Genomic DNA, 25,384 nt, shown 5'->3' on the forward strand with positions numbered 1-25,384 from the left:
TTTCTCTCCCTCTCCTCTGCCCTTCTCCCCTCTCATGCTCTCTCTAAAAATAAATAAATCTATAAAAAAATTAAAAGTAAAACTATTGTATGATCCAGCAATTCCATTTCTGTGCTTTTATGCAAAGGGAACTTAAACACTAATTCAAAAGAATATATGCACCCCCTTATTCATTGCAGCATTAATTATAATAGTCAAGACATGAAGGCAATGTAAGTGTACATCGGTGAATAAATGGATAGAGAAAATTTTAACACACACTGTGGAATATTATTCAGCCATAAAAAGGAAGGAATTCTCACCACTTCCAACATGGTTACACCCTGAGGGAATTATGCTGACTGAAATAAGAGAGAGAAAAACAAATACTTATGATCTCTCTTATATGTGCAATATAAACAAAACAAAACAGAAAAACAAACTAAGCTCATAGATAGAAAAAAGACACTGGTTGTTGCCAAAGATTGTGGGGTGGGCAAAATGGGTAAAGAGGATCAAAGGTACAAAATTCCAGTTATCAAATAAACAAATAATGGGGATATAACTTATAGCATGGTGACTATCATTAGTAATACTATATTACATATTAGAAAGCTGCTAAGAAAGTAGATCTTAAAAGTTCTTATCACAAGAAAAAAAATTTGGGGACACCTGGGTGGCTCAGCAATTGAGTGTCTGCCTTTGGCTTAGGGCGTGATCCCAGGTCCGGGGATCGAGTCCTGCATTGGGCTTCCTTGCATGGAGCCTGCTTCTCTCTCTGCCTCTCTCTCTATGTGTGTCTCATGAATAAATAAATAAAATCTTTAAAAAAATTTTTAAAAAGACAAGAAAAAAATTAACTATGTATGGTGATGGATGTTAATTGATTGTGGTAATTATGTTATAATATCTGTAAATATCAAATCATATTATATATCTGAAACTAATACAATATTATATGTCAAATATACATCAATTTAAAAAAAGAAAAAATACTGATGAAATTAAAGATATTCTAAATAAATGGAGAGATATTCTATGTTTAGAGACTTAAGACTCAACATTGTTAAGGTTTTTTCCACATTTGACTATAGTTCTATAATTTCTTCCCAACTGGATCTATAAATTCAATGTAATACCAATCAAAATTGTAGTAAACTATTTTGTAAAGAATGGGAAACTGATTGTAAAATTATTTGGAAAGGCAAAGGACCCAGAAGAGCCAAGAGAGTACTGAAAAGGATGAAGAAAATGTGATGATTCACATCCAATTTCAAGATTTATTACAAGGTTACAGTAATCAAGACAGTGTGGTATTGGTTAAAGTATAGACACTGATCAATGGAACAAGAGAGAGCACCCAGAAAAAGACCCATACAAATAAAGTCAACTGATCTTTGGCAAAGAAGCAAGGCAATCCAATGGAGTAAAGGTAGTCTTTTAAAAAAATAGTACTGGAACAAATGGATATCCATATGCAAAAAGGAAAAAAAGAATCTAAGACTCAGACCTTACTTTTCACAAATATTAACTGTAAATGGACCTGTAAGTGTAATGCAAAAGTACAGAACCCCTAAAAAATAATATAGAAGAAAATCTAGGTAACATTGGATTTGACAGTGAGATAGAAGACCAAAATGAAAATCAATGAGAAAAAATGATAAGGTAGACTTAAAATTAAAAACTTCAGCTCTGTGAAAGACACTTTTAAGAGAATGAAAAGACAAATGACAAACTGGGAGAAAATATATGGAAAACAGATATCTGAAAAAGGACTTGTACCTAAAATAGACAAAGAACTCTTAAAACTCAATAAAAAAAAGGGGGGGGGAACAATCCAGTTTTAAAAATGTGGAAAAGAGGGGATCCCTGGGTGGCGCAGCGGTTTGGCGCCTGCCTTTGGCCCAGGGCGCGATCCTGGAGACCCGGGATCGAATCCCACATCAGGCTCCCCGTGCATGGAGCCTGCTTCTCCCTCTGCCTGTGTCTCTGCCTCTCTCTCTCTCTCTGTGACTATCATAAATAAAAATTAAAAAAAAAATTTAAATTCTTTAAAAAAATAAATAAATAAATAAATAAAAATGTGGAAAAGAACTGAACAGAAACCACCAAAAGATATAAATATGTATATATAGAAGCCATATAAATATACAAAAGGATGCTCAACATCACATCATTAAAGAATCACAAATGAAAAGGAGACCCTACTACACCTAGTAGAATGGCTAAAACTAAAAAAAATTAAACTTGACAGTATCAACTATTAGTAAGGTTCCCGGGCAAGAGCATTCATTCATTGCTAGTAAAAATACAAAATAGTACAGCTACTCTGGAAGAGAGTTTGACAGCCTCTGACAAAAATGAATGTAGTCTTACTATATATTATGGGTTCAACTGTGTGCCCTACAAAAGATACACTGAAGTCCTAACATCCCAGGACTTTAGGATATGACCTTATTTGGATATAGGGCTGTTGCACATGTAATTAGTTAAGATGATGTCATACTGATGTCATGCTTAATCCAACCTGACTGGTATTCTTTTAAAAGGAAAAGAGACATAAACAGGGAGAACAGAATGTGAAGATAGGGGCAGTTTCTATTAGCCCAGAAACACCAAGGATTGGTAGCCATCACTTGAAACTAGAAGAGAAGCATCACACATATTCTCCCTCAGAGCTCTCAGGAGGAACCAAACCTCCTGACCCATTGATTTCAGATTTCTAGCTTCCAGAATTGTGAGAGGATTAAATTTCTGTTGTTTTAAGCCACAGAGCCTGTGAAACTTCCTTACGGCAGTTCTAGGAGACTAACTAAACTATATAATCTAGTGATTGCAGCCCTAGGTAACTACTCAACTAATTTAAAAACTCATTCAAACAAAAATCAACATGTGAACAGTAACAGCAGCCTTAATAATTGTCAAAGACTGGAAGCAACTAAGATATCATTTTATCTTGGTGACTGGAAAAACAAACTGTGCACATTCATATAATATGTAGTTCAATCATAAAAAGAAAAAGCTATCGAGCCACAAAAGGACATGGATGAATCTTAAATGCATACAGCTAAGTGAAGAAAATCAGTCTGAAAAAGCAGTGAACTCCTTCCAATTATATGACATTCTTAAAAAGGCAAAACAATAGTCATTAAACATATGAGTAGCTGTCTGGGGTATTGGTTTGGGAGGAATTAAATAAGTGAAGCACAGACAATTGTTTAAGGCAGTAAAATTATTCTGTATGATGCCATAATGGTGAATACAAGACACCAAACATTTGTAAAAATTCCCAGAACTATAAATTACAAAGAGTAAACTTTAATGTCCGCAAATATTTAAAAAATAAATTAGGTGGTTAGGGGATCCCATGATGGAATGCAGAATGTAATAAAAGAATTTAAATGTATCATTAATAAATGAAACAATCTCACTGAAGGAAGTAAAGGAATAAGATGCTAAGTAATTTTAAAATTAAGTGGAATCTGTAAAAATAATGCCAAAAGGAACTGTACATAAGCACTGTACTCTATTTGACAATTTTCTTTCGGACAGGTGTATAGGCTAACAATACTGAAACCATCATACAGGTATACTGGAAGTGAACAATTAAGTAAATGGATGACAGATGGTGGGAGCCAGGATTCTTACTGTTCGAATGGGAGGTTATAGATAAGCAAGCAGAAGAGGCTAGAATTATCTATGTGGTAATCAATTAGAGTTGGAAATGTAAGTATAAACAGATGGTTACATATAAATGATATTTGTAAGTATGTGTATGCATGTGTGTATATACACACACACATTTCTCCATGTTCTATCAGCTGAGAGGATCTAGAGGAAATGACACCCTATAGATACGAATACACACCTAACCTCTTAGATTCTGGTTCTAATATTATTCTTTAACAAAAAGAATCCATGATTTCTTGGAGAAATGGTTGATTCTAGTACTGTGGTAAGAAATATGTAAGATGAGCCTGGAATATTTTGTATTATTAAAAAGCAAGAAAATGCTAAAAATATACAACAAAACCCCAAAACAGACAAACAAAACAGCCCACAATGAAGGAAGTTGTCAAAAGGACACAGGAGTAAATTGAAAGAGCTCCCCCTGGCCAAAGCTAGAACAAGCTAAGCAACAACAACAACAAAAAATAATAAAGTAGCAGTGGATAATAACCCAAAACATAAAAATAAATATCCAAGAGTCCATATTGATATAAACAAATGATAAAATGAGTGCATGAATGAACGAATTCCAAATAGTTTGTGTATTTACTCTGCCTTTAAGGCAATGGAGTATAACTCCCTTATATGGGCTGCATATAATTACTTTCTTTTAAATAATATAGTATGAAAAGGAAGGAAAAAATAGTAACTTTACAGTGGAGAAATCTGACAAACACTATATCAAGACAGGTGATTTACACCTATGGTGAAAAAGTCATACTGATGGCATGTACCCTTGATCTGACATGATGACAATAGCACTTTATTCCTGTGGTCTTCCTCCCCAAAACACATTACCCTAGTGTGATTATGAGGAAAACATAAGACAAATACCAATTAAGGATCATTCTATAAAATATTAAACCATTAATTCTAAAAGAATGTCTTCAAAAACAAGGAAAGTCTGAGAAACTGTCACAACCCTCAGATGCGTAAATAAACATGACTACAGAATATTAGGGAAAAACTGAGAAAACCTATATAAAATATGGTCATTAGTTAGCCATAATACATTAATATTGGTTCATTAATGAAGACACCTATTCCATACTAATCTAAGACATTAATAGGGGACTGGATATGGGGTACACAAGAACTCTCTGTATCATCTTTATAATAATCCTATAAATTTAAAACCTAAATAATTCTAAAAATCTAAAGTAAAAGATCATTTTTAAAAGGACATTAAAAATATAATAAGGCTAGCCTTAGAAATAAGGGAAGGAAAAAAACAGGCAAATGATACCGAATTAAAGGAATACAGATAGTCTCACTAGCACAAAATTTTTACACCACCACTCTTATTCTAACATTCAGCTTCATTCATTTGAGCACTGTGTCCTGCAGATTCTTTTGTCCTCAAGAATCCTGCTGCTAAATATAAAAAGTCTGGCACCTAGAGACTTTGTATAGAATAGTAATTGTTAGAGAGACATGGGAGCTGGATTACTTTAGGTCAAATATTTCAGCTGCTAGCACATACTGGCTGCATGTTCTTTAACAATTTGCTTAACCTCTTTGTTTTGTGGTTTTTTTTTTTTTTTTAAGATTTATTTATTTATTTATTCATAGAGACACCCAGAGAGAGAGAGGCAGAGACACAGGCAGAGGGAGAAGCAGGCTCCATGCAGGGAGCCCGACGTGGGACTCGATCCCAGGTCTCCAGGATCACAACCTGGGCTGAAGGCGGCTGCTAAACTGCTGAGCCACCCAGGCTGCCAGCTTAACCTCTTTGTACCTCAGCTTCCTCATTTATAAAATGAGAATAATAATACTACCCCAAAGGGTTGTGAGACTGAAGTAAATTAACACATGCTAAGATTACAACAGAACCTGGCACATAGATGTTGAAGTGTTAACTATTTAACTAGTTCATTCATTCAACAAAAAATGGATCAATGACACACGAAGGTTATAAATCCAAAACAGTAAGGGCTCAAGGAGAGAGTGTAATTCAGCCTGGGCCTGGTAAAGGAAATCTAAGATTTGTAGATACCAGTAAAACAAAATTGCCATCTCAGCTCACTTTGTCAAATGTGAGTAGGCTATGCAAAAGGAAAACTAAAATTCTTCATGCCTATTTTAATTTCTTAGTCCTCAAATCTATAAAGTTAATCTTGGGAGAATATATATCACAATATTAATTTTCAGGTCTTTTGAACAAAAATAACCTTCCAAAGGTGTCTATTACTGTTTCCGCACACCTACACTTTTCTGCCTGCAGAGAAACTGACAAGGGTTTTCAAACATAACTTCAGCCTACAGAAGTACTTCTACCAGCGTGGAACAGGTCCCACAGTCTCTCTCCTCTAAACCCCTCCCTCTTCCAGAGAAGCACCCTGACCCAAAGAAAGTATAGGGCTTTTAACTGTTCCAAATAGTTATCTATTAATGTGTCCCAAAATAGCCACAAAGTAAGGGGAAACCAAGTAGTTCAGCTTTAATAAATAGTTTCCTTTTCTTTTGAAAAAGGAAGGAAGTAATACTTTATTTGGTATATTCCCCCCCACACACACTTCAAATGTTTTCTCAAGTAATAGGAAGGAGGAAAGTTTTTAAAAAGTGTGTGTGTGTGTGTGTGTGTGTGTGTGTGTTGTGTGCTGAGATGGGGGACTAAAATAAAGTACGAACAAAAAAATGTTACATAAGATAAAAGTAGGAATTTTTTGGCTTTCATAATAGATACTGTAGGCAAGTAAAGACAGAATCCATGTACTGAAACTTTTGTCCATTATGACATAATATTAGGCTATTATGTAAATCCAGGATATTAATCCCATCTTAAGTAAAAATGAACATTGTAAAATTTTCTAACTACTGTATTTCTACAGAGAACAACAATTTTTCAATACTTGAAAAATAAGGTAGGAAATGTATAGGTTTAATATTTTTCTGCATGTATATCCTATTAAATTCCCTGGTTTGTGTTAATGTGAAACTATTTGTCACATTTACAACTGTTTTCTTTAAGAAGGCTCCATGCTCAGTATGGAGCCCAACACAGGGCTTGAACTCCCGGGCCTGATATCAAGACCCAAGCCAAGATCAAGAGTTGGATGCTTAACAGACTCAGCCACCCAGGTGCCCCTCCTTTTACAACTTTTTAATGAATAAACACTTTCAATAATTTTCAACTGAAGAACAAGGGCAAAGTGGTTTACAAGGAATTATTAAGAAACAAGGTAACAGTGCAACAGCCTGAGTGTAGACTATGGTCTGAATCCCATTATTTATGGATTACAAATTCACAGAGTTTCTGTATATTCACTACACAGTCCTGGAAACAGCATTCAATTGCATTAAACCAAGGGGTGGGTGGGACAGGAAGTAATTAAAGTATTTTAAGCTATGTTTGTAAAGTTCAGTTTATTAAACGTTGCAGCTTTGTTCTTTAAAACTTAGTTTTATAATTGAAACACACAATGATTATATAGTTAGAATTAAACAGAACTTAAGTCATCATTCCAACTTAAAGTTAATGATTACCTTACATACAGTAGATAGATTATATAAGTTCACAAGGAAGGACTACATTAGAGAAAAACCTAATAGTGGAATAATACTAGAAGAGGGAGTATTATCAGTTAAAAGAAGTCATTTGTTTCTAGAGCTAGGGAGGAAAGATCACAGTAGACAGCTAAATTACAGAATACTCCAAGTGGGTATTCAAGCATCTAAAAAACAAAGGAGGGATCCCTGGGTGGCGCAGCGGTTTGGCGCCTGCCTTTGGCTCAGGGCACGATCCTGGAGACCCGGGATCAAATCCGACGTCAGGCTCCGGGTGCATGGAGCCTGCTTCTCTCTCTGCCTGTGTCTCTCTGCCTCTCTCTCTCTCTCTCTGAGTGTGACTATCGTAAATAAATAAATTTAAAAAAATAAAAAATAAAAAAAATAAAAATAAAAAACAAAGGAGGTTCAATAACAGATATAAAATTGCCCTCCTAAGGCTTTTAGCTATTTGATGAGTCAAATATTTATCATATCAAAACATACTTTTTAATTGACAAAATCAGAAAAGAGATTTGACCTCCAAATTATAAACTATATTTCCCTCTCTGAGTTGACTACCACTTTGTGATAAGATAAAAAAAAAAAAAGAGAGAGAGAGAACAGTATTAGGAAACAGAATGAAGGTCAAACCAAAGGTTATATAATTTACATATATACAAGTTCTTTCTACTTCAACACTTTTAATTACTTTCATCCAGACTAGTTTAGTAAGATTCCATAAAAATGGCATTTTAGCTCTACTGGTAACAGAGGATGTTAGAGGTTGTGAGCTGTGATTTTACATTTGTGCATCACACTATTGGAAATTCTTTTTTCATAATTAACATCTTGATAGGATTTAACATAGTAACCCTGTAAAGTCAAATAGGTGCAAAAGAAGGAGTCTTTAAAATGTGGGTGAAAAGAAAGTGATTATGATGGACACAAAGTGCAGTTTTCTTTAAAGTGGTGAGGAAATACTAAATAATTATTTTAAATTTATTAAATTAAGAAATAAGAATGCTGTTGAAAGAACGGGGCTGAAATCACTCAAAATGTGACAAGTGCTATGTAATTATAAATAGTAAGAGACAATGAAAAGCAGTTGGTATATGAAAAACTCTTACTGGCTATAGGCTCATCATGAACTCCGAACAATCCTTAGTCTAATGTTAACTGAAGACAGGAGTTGCTTAATGAAAGGTTAAGAAGGCTTAAGGTGCCAATCAAGTGTTCATTTCAATCCATGAACAATTCCATAGATTTAAGGCCCATTCCAATGTCTCTATGATGTCTATGTGACACCAAAATGAAGAACAAGGAAGCAATGATACAACACAGCTGCCAAGATTTTCCCACCCAATCACTTGTAGAGAGATTATCAAGATGGTTGTTACCTGATATAATATAATCTCGGACATCAAACTGGTCTGCTTTATTCTTATTTACTTTTTTAAGATTTTATTTATTTATTCATGAGAGACACACATAGAGAGAGGCAGAGAACCATGCAGAGGGAGAAGCAGGCTTTCTACAGAGAGGCCCATGTGGGAGTTGATCCAGGATCCTGGGATCATGACCTGAGCTGAGGGCAGACGCTCAACCACTGAGCCGACCAGGCGTCCTCAAACTGGTCTGTTTTAAAAACTGATATTGGAGGTGCCTGGTTGGCTCAGTCAGTTGAGCACTGGACTCTTGGTTTCCGCTCAGGCTGTAACCTCAGGTTGTAGATGGTGCCCCACATTAGGCTCCGTGCTCATCAAGGAGTCTGTTTCACATTCTCTCTCCATCTCCAACCCTGTGTGCTCCTCCCCCTGCTCTCGTGCATACCCCCGAATAAATTAAAAAAAAAATTTTTTTAATGGACGACCATTAAAAACATACACACACACAGCCATACATGTATCACACATATATTTTATACATTATATAAAACAGTTATGCCTAGTTTTGAGGTTTTGAAGAATGAGTTTATGTTCCTATTTGGTGAAAACAATCAGGGATTAAAAAGGTGAGCCTCTTTTAGTCACTTTAGACTCATAAATTTATTAATTTATGAAGAGGCTTTTGGAATTCATCCTGTTCCAAAAGAGAAAGTGCTGTCATTTCCCAAATGTCTACGTCGTGTCCTAATTACACTGTTGAAGTTCTTCATAGGCAATGACTATGTTTCTAAGTATAACATCTAAAGAAGTGCCTATAGGATAAAGCGTTAAGCTAAAAACTTAGGTAATTATTAATTAGCATAAATCAAGAAACCCTTTATCAAACCTTTCTGCATAGCATTCATGTTCATGTAACACTGTAATTCATTTCTTCCCTAAAGCGATTGTGGAGATAAGCCATTGGTGAGTCTATATATAACTAAAGTGAAGACAGGAGAATCTCTAATAATTCCAATTATATTTTTTTAAAAACTCAGTATCTTTTCTTCCTTTCTAATATATTTTTAAACGTTTTGTTGTTACTTTTAAAGGCATCATGAAAACAGCAACACATTTCTCAAACTGAATAAAAATTAGAATTTTATTGATGTACACTACTGAGAATGTAAAAAGTATCATAGTTTATATAACAAGAACATTTCAGTGAGAAAACATGAATATTGTATATAAATACATGGTACGGTAATTTATCAAATTGTTTAGTGATAATAAAATACCACTTTAATATTGTTTCACACTCATATGAATTAACAATAACTTTTACAGCAAATTTTTAAAAATTCAACTTTTAAGAAGTATTATGACAAGTAGAAAATGAGTTCAGTTTTATTTGGGGCTGAATTTTAAAGCACATTCATGCTTTCTCTGCCAATGACATAAAATTTTGGATCACTAAATGTTAATTCTAACATGTTTCAAGTACACATCTTGCATGCAAGTGTGTGTCTGTGCATGCACAAACAAATACACAACATATTCATCCTCATTTTCATTCTCTTTATCCCCTCTCCTTCTCTCTCTATATATACACACAGTCATAAGGAAAGACACAGTACATGGTAAGTAACACACTAAAAATTGGTTGTGGAATTTTATAAAAGACATAAAAATCATGAAACACTTACTTCATCAGCCACCATACACCTGGAAAAAAATAAAAATAAAACCAAGTTAATATTTTAATGGTCAAAGTCAACCATTTTAAAAGTTTTGATTCAGTGGCTTGCCACAAAATAGTTTACAAATGTTAAAGTACTGAGCCAGAGAGAGGTGTTTACAAATGTGCATGAGAACATGGGCCAACGCTGATTTTATAAAACTCTCTAGGTACCAATGGCATATGGGTCTGCAAGAGGGTGAGTTTCAGAAATATTCCTCGTGCCCACTTGTGGAGATAGTTATAACAGCCCTTCAAAACTGAGATCAAAATGACCAGTGATTATACAAATGACTTCCCTCCTTACCAATAAATCTTAAAATCGGTCTTCTAGAAATTAGAAGAATGCTGTATTGAAGCGTAAGGAAATAAATCTCAGCCAATATTAGCATGTTATCCCTATATTATAAATGCTAAGCCTATTTTTGAGCTGAATTTTGGTTTCTACTAATATTTGGCTAAATTTGCTCTTCTTTCTTCTTTCTTATTCATCTATAGTATAGTAAATTTTATCCACTGAAAATTGAAGATAGGGGGGCATAAACTAAAAAAGCAGAGAGCAAAAACAAAGAATAGGAGGTGTGGTCAGGATTATGAGAGGTCCCTTAGAAATACTGAATATATCATATAGGAAAAGGCAATCTTGTAACTAAGGGGATTTCCAGGCAATCTAAAAAACACTAGAATATTAGCATTACACAAGAATAAAGTCCTTATTTCCATTCTTTTCTTCCTTTATTCCTGATGGCCTTAACATTACACAATTTTATGATTCTTTTAAAATAAAATACAAGTTATGAATTTGGTAATAAATACACTATCAAAGGATAAGTTACAAGTAAAATGGAATTTCAATTTTAGGAAAGAAGGTTACATAATGAGTATTTTTAGAGAAAAATAAAATATAAATACTTGAAATTTAAAAGACATTCAAAAATAAAGTATATTACATGTTTTGCAAACAAGTCTAAAAAGTAAAAAACAAAACACAGTAATTTGAAAAACTTAATTTATTTCCAGAAAGACTCACATGCATACTTATTTTTTCATTTTAAAATGTAACTCAAATTTGGTAAAGATGTCACTTGAAGTGTATATATTATTTATTAAGTGTCTACTGTGTAGTCTAAGTTCTAGGGATATAGCAGTGAATTACTAAGTTCTTTCTTCATAGAGGTTGACCGGAAGAAGACAACAAATAAGCATATGGCTCAAGTGCTGTTAGGTGCTAGTAAAATAAAAAGAAACTAATTTAAACAGGGTAAGGTGGAATAGGCAACGTAGAAAAGGATCTGTTCTACAGAATGGTAGGAAACAGTCTTTATGACAAGGCAATATGAACAGATTTAAGCAAGACATAATTTAAAAAAATTTTATTTAAATTCAATTTAATGAACATTTAGTGTATTATTAGTTTCAGGGGGTAGAATATAATGATTCATCAGTTGCATATAACACCCAGTGCTCATTATATCAAGTGCTCTCTTTAATGCCCATTAACCAATTACCCCATACTGTCACACACCTCCCTCCAGCAACCCTCAGTTTATTTCCTAGAGTTAAGAGTCTCATGGTTTGATTCTGTTTCAATTTTCATCGTATTTTTATGTTTCTTTCCCTTTCTCTATGTTCAACTGTTTTGCTTCTTAAATTCCACAAGAGAAATCATATGGTATCTGTCCTTCTCTGACTGACTTATTTCACTTAGCATATTCCCGCTAGTTCCATTCATGTCATTGCAAATGGCAAGATTTCATTCTTTTTGATGGCTGAGTAGTATTCCAGTGTGTGTTATGTTTCTGTGTGTGTGTGTGCGCGCACACGTGCGCACATTTTCTTTAGCCACTCATCTGTCAATACATATTTGGGCTCTTTCCATACTTTAGTTATTGTAGATATCGCTGCTATAAACATTGGGGTGCAGGTGCCCCTTTGAATCACTGTTTATATCCCTTAGAAAAATACCTAACAGTGCAATTTCTGGGTCATAGGATCGTTCTATTTTTAACTTTTTGAGGAACCTCCACACTGTTTTCCAGAGTGACTGCACCAGTTTACATTCCCACTAACAGTGTAAAAGGGTTCTCCTTTCTCTACATCCTTGCCAACATCTGTTGTTTCCTGAGTTGTTCATTTTAGCCATTCTGACCGGTGTGAGGTGGTATCTCATTGTGGTTTCTTTTTTTTTTTTTTTTTAAACTCCAGTCCCCAAACTGGGCTTTTTTTTTTTTTTTTTAATTTTTATTTATTTATGATAGTCACAGAGAGAGAAAGAGAGAGAAGCAGAGACACAGGCAAAGGGAGAAGCAGGCTCCATGCACCGGGAGCCCGACGTGGGATTCGATCCCGGGTCTCCAGGATCATGCCCTGGGCCAAAGGCAGGCGCCAAACCGCTGCGCCACCCAGGGATCCTCATTGTGGTTTCGATTTCTATTTTCCCTGATGCCGAGTGATGTCAAGCATTTTTTTCATGTGTCTGTTGGCCACTTCTAAGTCTTCTCTGGAGAAATGTCTGTTCATGTGAGCAAGACACAAATTTAATGAGGAAGGGAATCATGAGAAAATATGAAGAAGAGTATTCTTAAAGTGATCAGCAAGAGCAGGGGCCCTGAGATAAAATGGCTATGATGTAATTAAGAAGGAAAAAGAAAACTAATGTAAATAATGTGCACTAAATCATGAAACTGGTAGAAAATAAGGTTGGAAGGCAGCTGAAAGAGTCTAATGGCATGGAGAACCTCATAACCAATTGTATGGAGTTTGGATTTTCTTCAAATTCTTTGGAGGGAAGCAACATTTTATATTTTAAAAAGATAACTCTGGCTTATAGGGAGTAAACTGTAGAGGGCAAGAGCAGAAGCGTGAAGAATAGTAAGGAGGCACCTGCAGTAGACCAGGAGGAAAACAACAATGCACAGAATGAGGGGTAGAGGTGGAGGTGGTAAGAAGTAGTCAGCTTAGGCACATTTTGAAAGTACAGCTAATAGGATTTGTGGATTAACTGAGATGTGGATGTAAAAATAAAAGAGAAGTCAAGAATGAATCGTGACACCTGGGTGGCTCAGTCAGTAAAGCACCTGCCTTCGGCTTGGGTCATGATCCTGAAGCCCTGAGATCAAGCCCCACATCAGGCTGCCTGCTTTGTGGGGAGTCTGCTTCTTCCTTTCCCTCTGATCCTCATCCCTGCTCATGCATGTTCTTGCAAATAAATAAATATATTTCTTAAAAAGAATGAATTCTAAGATACTGGCTTAAGAAATTAAGCATAAAAAATGGTAAGATGTCATTCACTGAAATAAGTAAAACTCACGAGAAGTAGGTTTGGTGATGACAAGCACTGGACATGCAATCTTTGTAATATCCCTTAGATTACCAAGTTGAACTGTTATACAGGTAATTAGATATGTGCATGAGGGGAATGGTAAGGACTGGAGATATAATAAATTCGAGAGATACCAGAATGTAAATGGCATTGGAATGAGTGAGGATCTAAATTATTCTGAAACACGACAACTTGAATGTGACTTGTTCCTCTCTACGCCAACTCCAAGTTCCTAAACTTTCTGAAGTTAAACAGGTGCTGAGACCTACAGGCAATGTTGTGTCTTAAGGCTCTAGTGAGGTAAACATCAGAACAAACATTATATCCCTTAGAAAACTGGTATGCAGTTACATTGTTCCACGGGTGGCTGGCAAACTGAAAAGCAGCATAAGTGGAATAATTTGGCTTCTAGGTATCTGAAGACCCCAATGGTAAGACTATCTCCAATGTCTTTGAATATGCTGTATTTTCCTATCATGACACAGATGAGTCTTCCCTACTTTAGAACTAGGACAGCTCAATTAGATTAGAGAGCACCAGGTTTCCTTTAGGTATCTCTAGTGGGCTAACTTACACTTCAGGCACTATATCTATTCTGAACTCTGGGATTCCTGCAGTTTAGGACAATTCAACAATCAGACATGATTTTCAATGAGCCATCACAGAAAAACAACTGACCATGTGAGAGGCTCCAACATTTGAAAAAACAGAGTAAGACTGAATAATCAGAGCATGATTCTACTGAAATAGGAAGTGCTAGAAAACAAGCACCTGCACTAAAACTGTTAGAGCATTTAAGTAATTTCTAACACACACACACACACACACACACACACAAGCTTAAAACTATGACTTTCAAACTAAAATAAGCACATGATTTTAAAAAAAAAGATCATTATTGATACCTAATTAAATAGATGGGAAGATGAAGTACAAGGATTATCTCAAAATACAGAGCAAAGAATTAAGTAAATGTCAATAGTCACAAAAAAGAAAAATTACTTGAAGGATAGACCCAGAAAATTAATCTGTGAAAATAGGTGTTCAAAGGAGAAAAGACACAATGTGAAAGAGAGGTAACAATTAAGTAAATAATAAAATTCTCCAGGTTGAAAAAACAATTAATTGGAAAGAGTAACTTTCAGGCTGGATTGAAAAGACAAATATCTATTCATATCCTTAAAAAATCATTAGTCTAAAGAGTAAGAAAAAAACTTGTAAGTGTTCAGACAGAAAAACAACTATCCATAAATGGGAAAACCAGGATTGGCATTGAGCTTATCATCATCAACACTAGAAGCTAAAAAATGATGGAGGAGGATCCAGACTACTTGAACAGAATGCAGAGCTCATGAATCTATCCAAGATACCTATTATTTGTAAGCGAGAGCAAAAAGATATTTGAGGCCAACCAATATCACCAAGATTATAAAACACAAGTAAACCATAGGAGGAAAAATAGTTTAAAAATAACCAAAGGACAAACATTATATGTTCTCATTCATTTGGGGAATATAAATAATAGTGAAAGGGAATAGAAGGGAAGGGAGAAGAAATGGGTAGGAAATATCAGAAAGGGAGACAGAACATAAAGACTCCTAACTCTGGGAAACGAACTAGGGGTGGTGGAAGGGGAGGAGGGCAGGGGGTAGGGGTGAATGGGTGACGGGCACTGAGGGGGGCACTTGACGGGATGAGCACTGGGTGTTATTCTGTATGTTGGCAAATTGAACACCAATAACAAATAAATTTATTATTTAAAAAAAATAAAATAAAAATTTGAGAAACTTAAAAAAAAAATAACCAAACAGTAAACACCTTAACACAGACTCAAGACAGAAGATAAAAGGGAAATCCAGTCAGCAATGAAACTTGATATGCATGAGGTTAATGGATGATGTGTATTGCACATGAGGACTCTAGAAGCAGAATTTCATATTCTGAAAATTTGTAAGTGAAAAATTAAAGAGAGGTAATAAATGAGAGGGGGTACTAAAACTACTCTAAAGCAGACCAACAAACAGATTATTTTTAAAGTCAGGAGACTAAACGAAATCAACTAAAGGGTAGGAGTATAGGGAGAAGAGAAGAGAGCTATGACGGACCCCTGCAGCACTCCAACAAGTAGGGGTACAAAGAGGAGAAGAACCCAACAAAAAGGACTGAGAAGGAGTGTACAGTAAAGTAAAAACATACAAAAGGAATGTGATCCACTAGAAGCCAAATAAAGACTTTTTTTTTTGAGGAGAGAATGAACAACTATAGTAAATGTTCCCTAAAAAAATCTAGTAAAATGATGTCTGAGAATTGACCATGTGACTTGGGAAGAGACCATTCATAACTCTGACAAGAGCAACTTTCATAAAATGGTAGGAGACAAAAGCCTCCCTTGAGTGGGTTCAAGAGAGAACAGAAAGAAGGGAAAGGAGAGAGTAAATAAAGATTACTGTTACAAGGAATTATCCTGTACAGGGAAGCAGATAAACAAGGTAGTAGTTGGCAGGAAAACTAGGGTCCAGAGAAGATTTTTTTTAAAGGACAGAATAGTATAAAGCCCAATAAATATCTTATTGATCCAATGAGTGAAATATCTAGCAGGAAATATATAGATCAGGAACTAAGGAATCAAGTCAAGACAGTAAATAAAAATGAGAAAGTAGCTATGCATGAAGATGATCATAGAAGAAACAGAAGTGAATGGAGTTCTCATGTGTAAACTATAAAAAGATAGGGAGAAATTTTTCATGGTTAGAACCTAGGAAACATTCTCATTTAGAAAAAAAGGGGGGAGGGGAGGAAGAAAAGTATTCAAAGGGAACAAGGATCAAAATCTAAGAAGCCAAAAAAAAAAAAAAAAAAATTAAAGAAGCCTAGGAGAAATACATTCACAACAGAGTAAATGGGTTAAGAGTACCCAAATGCCACAAAAATGTTGCAAAGGATGAAGGCTAAAAAGCCGTCATAAAAAGTTACCAGGAGCTCACTTGTAAGCATTATGTAAAAGTGGTTAAGAAGATGGTGGGCAGTAAAAGATGGAGTCAACAGATACAAGAGTAATCAAAGAGAACCTCTGATAGAAAAAAAAAAAAAAGATTAAAAATAGGGCAGTCGCTATAGAACATTTAGCTAGCACATGTTGGAAACTTTAAGAGTTAGCAAGGAGTCAGTAGTGTGAAAGAAAACAAGGAAGCTGACTGTTGGAGACCTAATCATGCTACAATAAAATTTTTTTTTGCTACAATAATTTAAAAAGGGAAAATATGGCCAATACAATTTCTCTCTTCATAGAAATTTTACACATTTGATCGAACCTGAAGTCTACTTTGCAGTCAAAAGACTACTCCTCACCACAGTTATCCATAGAAATAAAAATAGCTTTTTCTTCCATTGGGAAATGGCAAACACAATATGAGTTACAGGGACTTTAACCTACAGCTAAAAAGAAAACTTCCTTCTTTAAAGAGTATCTATTGTATTTGCCAAGCCTGGTTTTGTGGGCCAACAGCTAAATAATTCTGAGTTTTAAAAGCAGTTCAGTTTTCCAATGTTACAAAAAAATATATATATTCTTTGTTCCAAATTCATGTTAATTGCTTGAATTATAATTTATCCAGCTTGGCTACAGACATCAAAAAGCAACTTTTCATTTCACTGAGTTGTTTTCAAAACCTTAAGGCTCCTTACATTAATCATCCACTTACAGTATCAAGACATATATTCCACTGTTTGCAGCAGCCATATCTTTGGATGCACATGCTCAGTGTTTGCTATTTTTAACCCAAATTTTCATACAGCTAGAAGAGAGAAAGCTAAACAGCATCATACTTTTCTGAGAATCATTTAACACACCAGCTAAATTTCTAATCTAAGGCTCACAGAACTGAACAAATTGTGTTTAACTCAAAGCTTTTCTCCAATTTCTTTATATTATAAAACCCACCTTTTTAATATAACACCCCTATTTCTTAGATATATCATGTCTGTAAAAAGAAAACAGCAAAAGAATATTTTGGTAACACTGCAGAAGAACAGCAAGAGAATATTTTGGTAACACAATTCAGTGAGGTGAACACATTTAAAATGAATATGTAAGATGTTTGGAATCATAAGTACAAAATTCAGGACTTTGTACTTGAACACAAGATCTGCTTAGTCAATTACCATGCATGCTTTGGCCTCAGAAGTGGGCTGAAATTTCCTCTGGGAAAATATTAGCCTTCTAGGAAGGCTCTCTTAGGAAGAGTTAGTTGATCAACCATTTATATACTAAACCATATTATATACCATGCTACCCTTTAGTAAGCTTTTAGTACTGACCAGTGCTAACAATGTAACTGCACATACAACTGTACATATTCTCCCCAAAGACAAAGCTACAGTATCTATGGGTTCAGAAGATCAAATCATAATACTTGGGATGCCTAGGTGGCTCAGCGGTAGAGCATCTGCCTTCGGCTCAGGGCATGATCCTGGAGTCCCAGGATCAAGTGCCACATTGGGCTCCCTGCAAGGAGCTTCCTTCTCCCTCTGCCTCTCTCTGTGTGTCTCTCATGAATAAATAAAATCTTTTAAAAAAAATCATAATACTTTTTCCAGCCATGGCAAAGTCTCAAAATACTTCCCTCTATTACTAATAAAGTTCAACATAATAAGATGGACTTTATTTTGTTTAGCTTTAATATTATTTATTTTTTGAACAGGGGATACATCCAAGAGGTAACAAAAGTGGAAAGTCTCTCTCCAATCTCTATTTCTCAAGGGTGTCCCAGATATTAGCTGCTCTAAAGGTGACAAAGTTACCAATTTTTTGTGTAGTCTTTTAGAAATATTCTCTAAGTATGTGTATATGTACATATACATATACATCAAATAACATTAGAGTTAACCCTCCCTGATCTTGTATAAAATCCCAGAAGTGTACAATATAGCATGTAACATGACGAAAAAGAAAACACTGAGATTGAAATATTTTTTTTAAATCCTTGTTTCCAGTGCTTTGGAAAAGTACATATAGTCAGGAAACCTTTAGGTTTACCTCTCTTCTAGCTTGGACTCTTCATAGATGTCTGGTACAGAACAATAATTTGATGGAAAAGCTCTCTTGGGCTTCCCAGATGCTCCTGATTCTCCTCCTAGCTCTCATCTCTGTCTCTTTCCTCCATGCCCCCACCTCTACCCACCCTGTTCAGTGTTCAGCTTTTATAGTCATAGTCTCTTTGTGTTCTACCTCTATTCCTAAGGCTATCATCCATTCACCTAGTTTTAAGTGTCACCCATACGAGTCCTAAATCTGCACCTAAGGCTTTAAGCATATGCTCCAGATTCATGTTCAAAACCTTTATGTGAGCAATTTTTTCCCGTGGTGCTCTGAGGTTATTATAATATACTATGCATGTTAATATCTGAAACTAAAGTTAAGTGAGCCCTAGACATAATCAAATACAATAAAAATTGTTAAAGGAGTTATTTAAACAATTGATCTGAGTCTGTGATTCTTATTCTGGGGCCAGAAATTTCTGTTTAAAATTAAAATTACAAAACAACAGTATTTATTTTGGTTGCATGTCAAGACAGTCTGCTGAATTTCTGTAAAAGCTTAAAGCAGTGCTTTTATTTGCAAGTATATGGTTAAATATATCCTAGACCTCTATATCCAGCTTCTTAGTCTCATCTATTTTATGAAATGACTAAGGCAAGTAGGCTGAGCTGTGATCAAATGAGGTAAGAGAGCACTTTGTAAATGGAAAGATACCATAAGAACTTTATTGTTGTTTTGCTGGTGACGATAAGTTCTATTCAACAAATAATTATGTTCACTGTCAGTAACTAAATACTGGCAATGGATCTAGGGGAGTTACAGAGGACAGTAGCTTCAAATCTAACCCTTAAAAACAGATGGAAATGTGACTGACTTTAAAAACTGGCTTTATAAACAATGCTTCCTTTAGGATGCAATGCAAGAATAGAAACTCAAAATGGCTTAATCACTAAAAATAATTAATATATCACATGCATGAATAAGAAATTCAAGAATGGGATGGTTCCACAGTGGTTCATTGCAGAGCCCACTCAAGTCACCTTTTTATTCTATCATCCCAAGTAGCTCCAGACAATTAATTCATCCTTAGCCACCAACGTTCAGAAGCACAGGGAAAGTGTACTTCAAGAATTCTAAGTCTGTTAATACGGAAGGAAGAGGAGACAGACCTTAGGCGAAGCAACCGACATCTGCTACATTTATTATGACTTTGAAAACCAAGTTAAAATGATATTCAGTGTTTTGTTTTCTTTTAGTTCTTTTTACCCATTATAAAACACAAGTCCTACAGAAAGGGCATAAAATGTCCTGAGACATGTGGGGTAATATGAACATATCCTTTATGTAAACCAAAAACCAAGTGTTTTTAAAAATAATTGCTTATTCTGTTCGTGAGCATTAAAAAAATTAAACTAGTCCCTAATGCTTGATAATATCTTGAAAATACTATGCTTCATTAGTCTGACTTCATTAGCACAAATTGCCCCATAACTTTTACTAATAAGAGCAAAATGGGGAAAAAAAAATCTCTGTATCCGCCTAGATGTTTTTTTTTTAAAAAAAGGAGTGTATCAGCTGTTTTGAGAGAATTATTATTGTTTTTAGGATGTATGATAATTCCCACTGGGTCATTATAGCATATACTAGCTTTTACACAATTATTTATTCTTGTTTATAAAACTTCAGGTCAAAAAAGTTGATTATTCCTAGAGCAATTAGTAGAAGATTTTTAGAGCTTAATTAGACAGTAACATTCATTAGAATATATTAGAGTTACAAACGAAATATAGTTTATATAAAAAAAAAAAACCTAAGGAGTAAGTCAAGTCTGCTTGATTTATTCTAAAGTGATTTTAAAAGTAAAAGAATGATTCATAGTATCAAAATTGCTTTGTTAATAAAGATATTTGCATCAGTGATACTTAAATGTTGACAGGTAGATAGAGAAATAAATCAAATAATTTATTACGAATGGAGAGCCTCTCTCAGAATATAATAGAATACTAACCTTTATTTATGAATTTCTTTTTTGCCTGGTTTTGGATTTATTGAATTATACATTAATAAAACCTGAAAACATTTCAAAAATGAGAACACATTTACGAACCTAAGAATAAATCGCAAAATAAAAACTCAATTTTCTATCTATCATATATTGTCTCAATTTACTATGATATTGTTTCATTTCACTTTTTTAATGATAGAAAATTGAGCCCGCTTGACATAATAAAAAGCCAAATCGTAATGGCTACAACATATAGGATTATTTTCTACCTCACCCACCACTACATTCCCTTCCTTAACAGGAAGTTTCAAGTTAAGTAAGTCCAAGTACTCTGGTACTTGGAGCAGCAGCCAAGTACCAGAGTCACCTCTACAGTCTTCTTGTCCACTCCTTGCAGGCATGTCAAAAGATAGTTGGTACAGTTCCAGGTTTGGCATCGATGTTTGATACCAGAAGAAAGGAAGGGGACAAAAGCAAACAAGCTGACTCTACCTTACAAGCTTTCCCAGAATCACCCTCAGTGACTTCTACTGGTATCTCATTGGCCACTCTATATCACATAACTACTCCTAGTCAAAATGGAGTTTCGAAAAAAGTGTTTCAGTTGGTCACATGCCCCACTCCCAGGGCTTTATTTGTGAAGGAAAAGGGAAAAAGGAATTTAAATGAGAAAGCAACCTCTGGCTCTGCCACAAATTTCTAGGTCAATTTTAAATAACAGTGATTTGTAAACACTGTAGCCTCTATCACATACAGATCAAGTCAGCTCTGACGTTTTATTGAAATCTGTATCAAATAGGTATATGACTATGGCTATACTCAAGAAGAAAAGAAGTTCTTCATTTCATTCTGACCATCACATCTATTGATAATAAAAGTTAAAGTTTGAATCTAGAAAAACCAGTTATCTTATTACTATGACACTCTGCAATGCACGTACTCCTGTGTTTCAGGTGGTATCTCAATTATTTCATTTTCTCTATTCCAACTATTGTTAAAACCTCTTCTCATTCAGCATTCCACAATAACAAGTATTTAGCATGAGTGTGTGCCAGAGGAAAGATGCCTTATTCAATCCTAAATGTAAAACAGCACCAAACACACATAACTGAATAAAGTAGTTATTTAGGTAATCCAGAAATTTTTAGAGTACTATTTTATGGATTATAATCCACATGAAAACTCAACACTTGACAATTAAAGAGAATTCTGACTCCTTTAAAACAAAAGACTTAAAATGAAAAGCATAAAAAAATTAAAAAAAATAAAACTTTGCAAGTTACTGTCCATGGGCCAAATACAGCTTGTCAAATATTTTTGTAAACAAAGTTTTATCGGAATATAGTTCAGCTCATTCATTTACATATTATTAATGGCTTATTTTGCATGACTAAGACAGAACTGAGTATTTTTTCAAGAGTACAAATCAAATGTCTATAAAAAGCCAATCTAAGAATCGAGGTGAACTACAGTTTATATATCCTCATCCCCATTACTTCTTGGATGTAACTTAATAAGTACTACTCTAAACCTTGAGTCTATGGTCTTCATTCCCATAGCCCTGTATACATTTTAAAAATCTGTGAGTTTTAACTGATGGCATATGCACTATGTCACCTGTGGAATGTACCCTTAAAAAACCTAATGCTATCTGAGGTTGTAGTTTAAAAATACTATATTTCGTCTACGGCCACAATACCCTGAACGTGCCCCATCTCGTCTAAAAACACTGTATTTTTTTTCCAGCTTTACTGAGGTATGACTGACAAGAAATTATATATATTTAAGGTATACAATGAGCTGTTTTGATATATATATATATATATATATATATAGAGAGAGAGAGAGAGAGAGAGAGAGAGAGAGAGAGAAATGATGGCCACAATCAAGTTAATTAACTTATTCATTTTACAACTCAAAGTTTGTACCCTTTGACCAACATCTCTTTTCCCTAACCCCCAATAACAACCATTCTATTCTATTACATTGAGTTTGACTTTTTCTTGGATTTCATATATAAGTGAGACTAAGCAGTATTTCTCTCTTTATGTCTGGCTTATTTCACTCAGCATAATGTCCTTGTTTCATTGATGTTGTCACAAATGGCAAGACTAACTCCTTTTTTAAGGTTAAATAATATACTCCTGTGTGTGTGTGTGTGTGTGAGAGAGAGAGAGAGAGAGAGAGAGAGAGAGAGAACTAACATTTTCCCTATCCAGTCATCCACTGACAATGGCTATCTTATCTTGGCTACTGTGAATAATGCTGCAATGAACATGGGAGTGCAAATATCTTCCAGACAGTGTTTTCATTTCCTTTGTATATACATCCAGAACAGTGATTGCTGGGTCATGTGGTAGTTCTATGTCTACTATTTTGAAGAACCTACTATATTCCAAAATGGTGACACCAATTTACAATGCTACCAACAGTGCATAAAGGTTCCCTTTTCTCTTCAAAAACACTTCTTAATCTCTTAACTTTTTTTTTAAAGATTTTATTTATTTATTCATTAAAGAGAGAGAGAGAGAGAGAGAGAAAGGCAGAGACACAGGCAGAGGGAGAAGCAGGCTCCACGCAGTAGCCGGATGTGGGACTTGATCCCGGGTCCCCAGGATCACGCCCTGGGCTGAAGGCTGAGCTAAACGGCTGAGCCACCGGGAGCTGCCCTCTTAACTTTTTAATTAAAAAAATCTCAGGGATCCCTGGGTGGCACAGCGGTTTAGCGCCTGCCTTTGACCCAGGGCACGATCCTGGAGACCCGGGATCGAATCCCACGTCGGGCCCCCGGTGCATGGAGCCTGCTTCTCCCGCTGCCTGTGTCTCTGCCTCTCTCTCTCTCTGTGATTATCATAAATAAAAACCAAACAAAACAAAATCTCATTGTGCTTTTGATTTATTTGTATTTTCCCTGAAGATGAGTGATGTCAGGAACATTTTCATGTATCTATTGGCTATTTGTATATCTTTTTTAAAAATGTCTATTCAAGTTCTTAGCCCACTTTTTGATCAGGTTATTTGGTTTTTTACTATTGAGTTATAAGTATTTCTTATATATTTTAGGTATAAATTCTTTATTGGTTTGCAAATATTTTTCTCCCATTCCATAGGCTGCCTTTTCACTTTGTTTCCTGTGAGAAACTAATGTAGCCCCACTACTTTGTTTTTGTTGCCAAATTAAAAAAAAAAAAAAAGATCACCATGACCAATGTCTAGGAGCTTACCTCCTATGTTTTCTTCTAGGAGTTTTATAGTTTCAGATCTTATATTTGAGCCTTTAATCTATTTTGGGTTGATTTCTATAATATGAGGTAAGAAAAGGTTTCAATTTCATTCTTTTGAATATGGATAACTACTTTTCCCAGTATCATTTACTGAAGAGATAATTTTTTCCCTATTGTGTATTCTTGGTGACGTTATTGAAAATTACTTGACTGTATATGCAGGATTTTATTTCTAGCCTCTCTATTCTGTTACACTGGTCTATTGTGTCTGTTTTGATAACAATAGCTTTGTGATATAATTTAAAATAAAGCGGCGTGATGCTTCCAGCTTTGTTCTTTCTCAAGGTTGCTTTGACTACTCAAGGTCTTTTGTGGTTCCATCTGTAATTTTAGGATAGTTTTGTCTATTTCTGTGAGAAATGCCATTAGATTTTTGACAGACTGCATTGAATCTGTAGATTGCTTTGGGTAGTACGGAGATTTTAACAATATTAATTCTTCTAATCCATGAACACAAAATATATTTTCATTTATTTGTGACTTCTTCAATTTCTTTCACCAATGTTTTATAGTTTTGGGTTCAGATCTTTCATGTCCTTAAATTTATTCCTAAATATCTTAATCTTTTTTACACTACTGTTAAATGGGATTATTTACTTAATTTTTCTTTCTGATAATTCATTGTACAGAAATGCAACTGACTTTTGTATATTGATTTTGCATCCTACAACTTTACTGACTTTGTTTTTGTTTTAATAGTTTTACTATGAACCTTTAGGGTTTCCTAATATATAAGATCATGTCATCTACAGAGACCATTTTACTTTTTCCTTTTAGATTTCAATGCCTTTTATTTATCTTTTTCTTTCCTAATTGCTCTGGCTGGAAATTCCACTACTATGCTGAGTGGAAGTGGCAAGAGTAAAAACACTACCTTTCTGCCCTAAATGCATGTAAAGTGCTTATAAATTCAGAGATTTCTAAAAAGCTAAAGAAGAAATTAGTTCCAGTGGTTACTTCCAGGAAGAGACGCTGGAGGACTGGGAGTCTTAGAGAATAGGTGTTATTCTTAGTGTTATTCCTTATAAATGTATTACCACATTACTATTAAAGTACATAAATGGAATAGTTTTTGGGTTTTTTGTTTGTTTTGTTTTGTTTTAAATATTTTATTTATTTATTCATGATAGAGAGAGAGAGAGAGAGATTGAGAGGCAGAGACACAGGCAGAGGGAGAAGCAGGCTCCATGCAGGGAGCCCCACGCGGGACTTGATCCCGGGACTCTAGGATCATGCCCTGGGCCAAAGGCAGGCGCTAAACCACTGAGCCACCCAGGGATCCCCATGGAATAGTTTTTGAAACCTTTATCTTATCTAGACACAGGTAAGATACCCCTTATAACATCAGCCCCTCTCAGATCATGCTATCAACAAAGAGAATCAACCAACCAACCAACCAACCAATGCAACCGTGACAGTTAAAGATTCAGTAAGTA

At 34.9% G+C, this 25,384-nt stretch overlaps 1 protein-coding gene across 5 annotated transcripts in view; it reads right to left on the reverse strand.

Annotated features, from left to right (window-relative positions):
* ZRANB3 (zinc finger RANBP2-type containing 3) overlaps positions 1 to 25,384 on the reverse strand; it is a 297,959-nt gene that overhangs the window by 174,123 nt on the left and 98,452 nt on the right. For all 5 annotated transcript variants that reach the window (XM_025430464.3, XM_025430474.3, XM_025430454.3 and 2 more), the window contains exon 3: positions 10,268 to 10,286. In XM_025430464.3, the coding sequence (XP_025286249.1) occupies positions 10,268 to 10,286 (19 nt within the window). The remainder of the gene's footprint in view (positions 1 to 10,267; positions 10,287 to 25,384) is intronic.

Source organism: Canis lupus, chromosome 19 (assembly GCF_003254725.2).
Source record: "Canis lupus dingo isolate Sandy chromosome 19, ASM325472v2, whole genome shotgun sequence".
NCBI classification, from domain to species: Eukaryota; Metazoa; Chordata; class Mammalia; order Carnivora; family Canidae; genus Canis; species Canis lupus.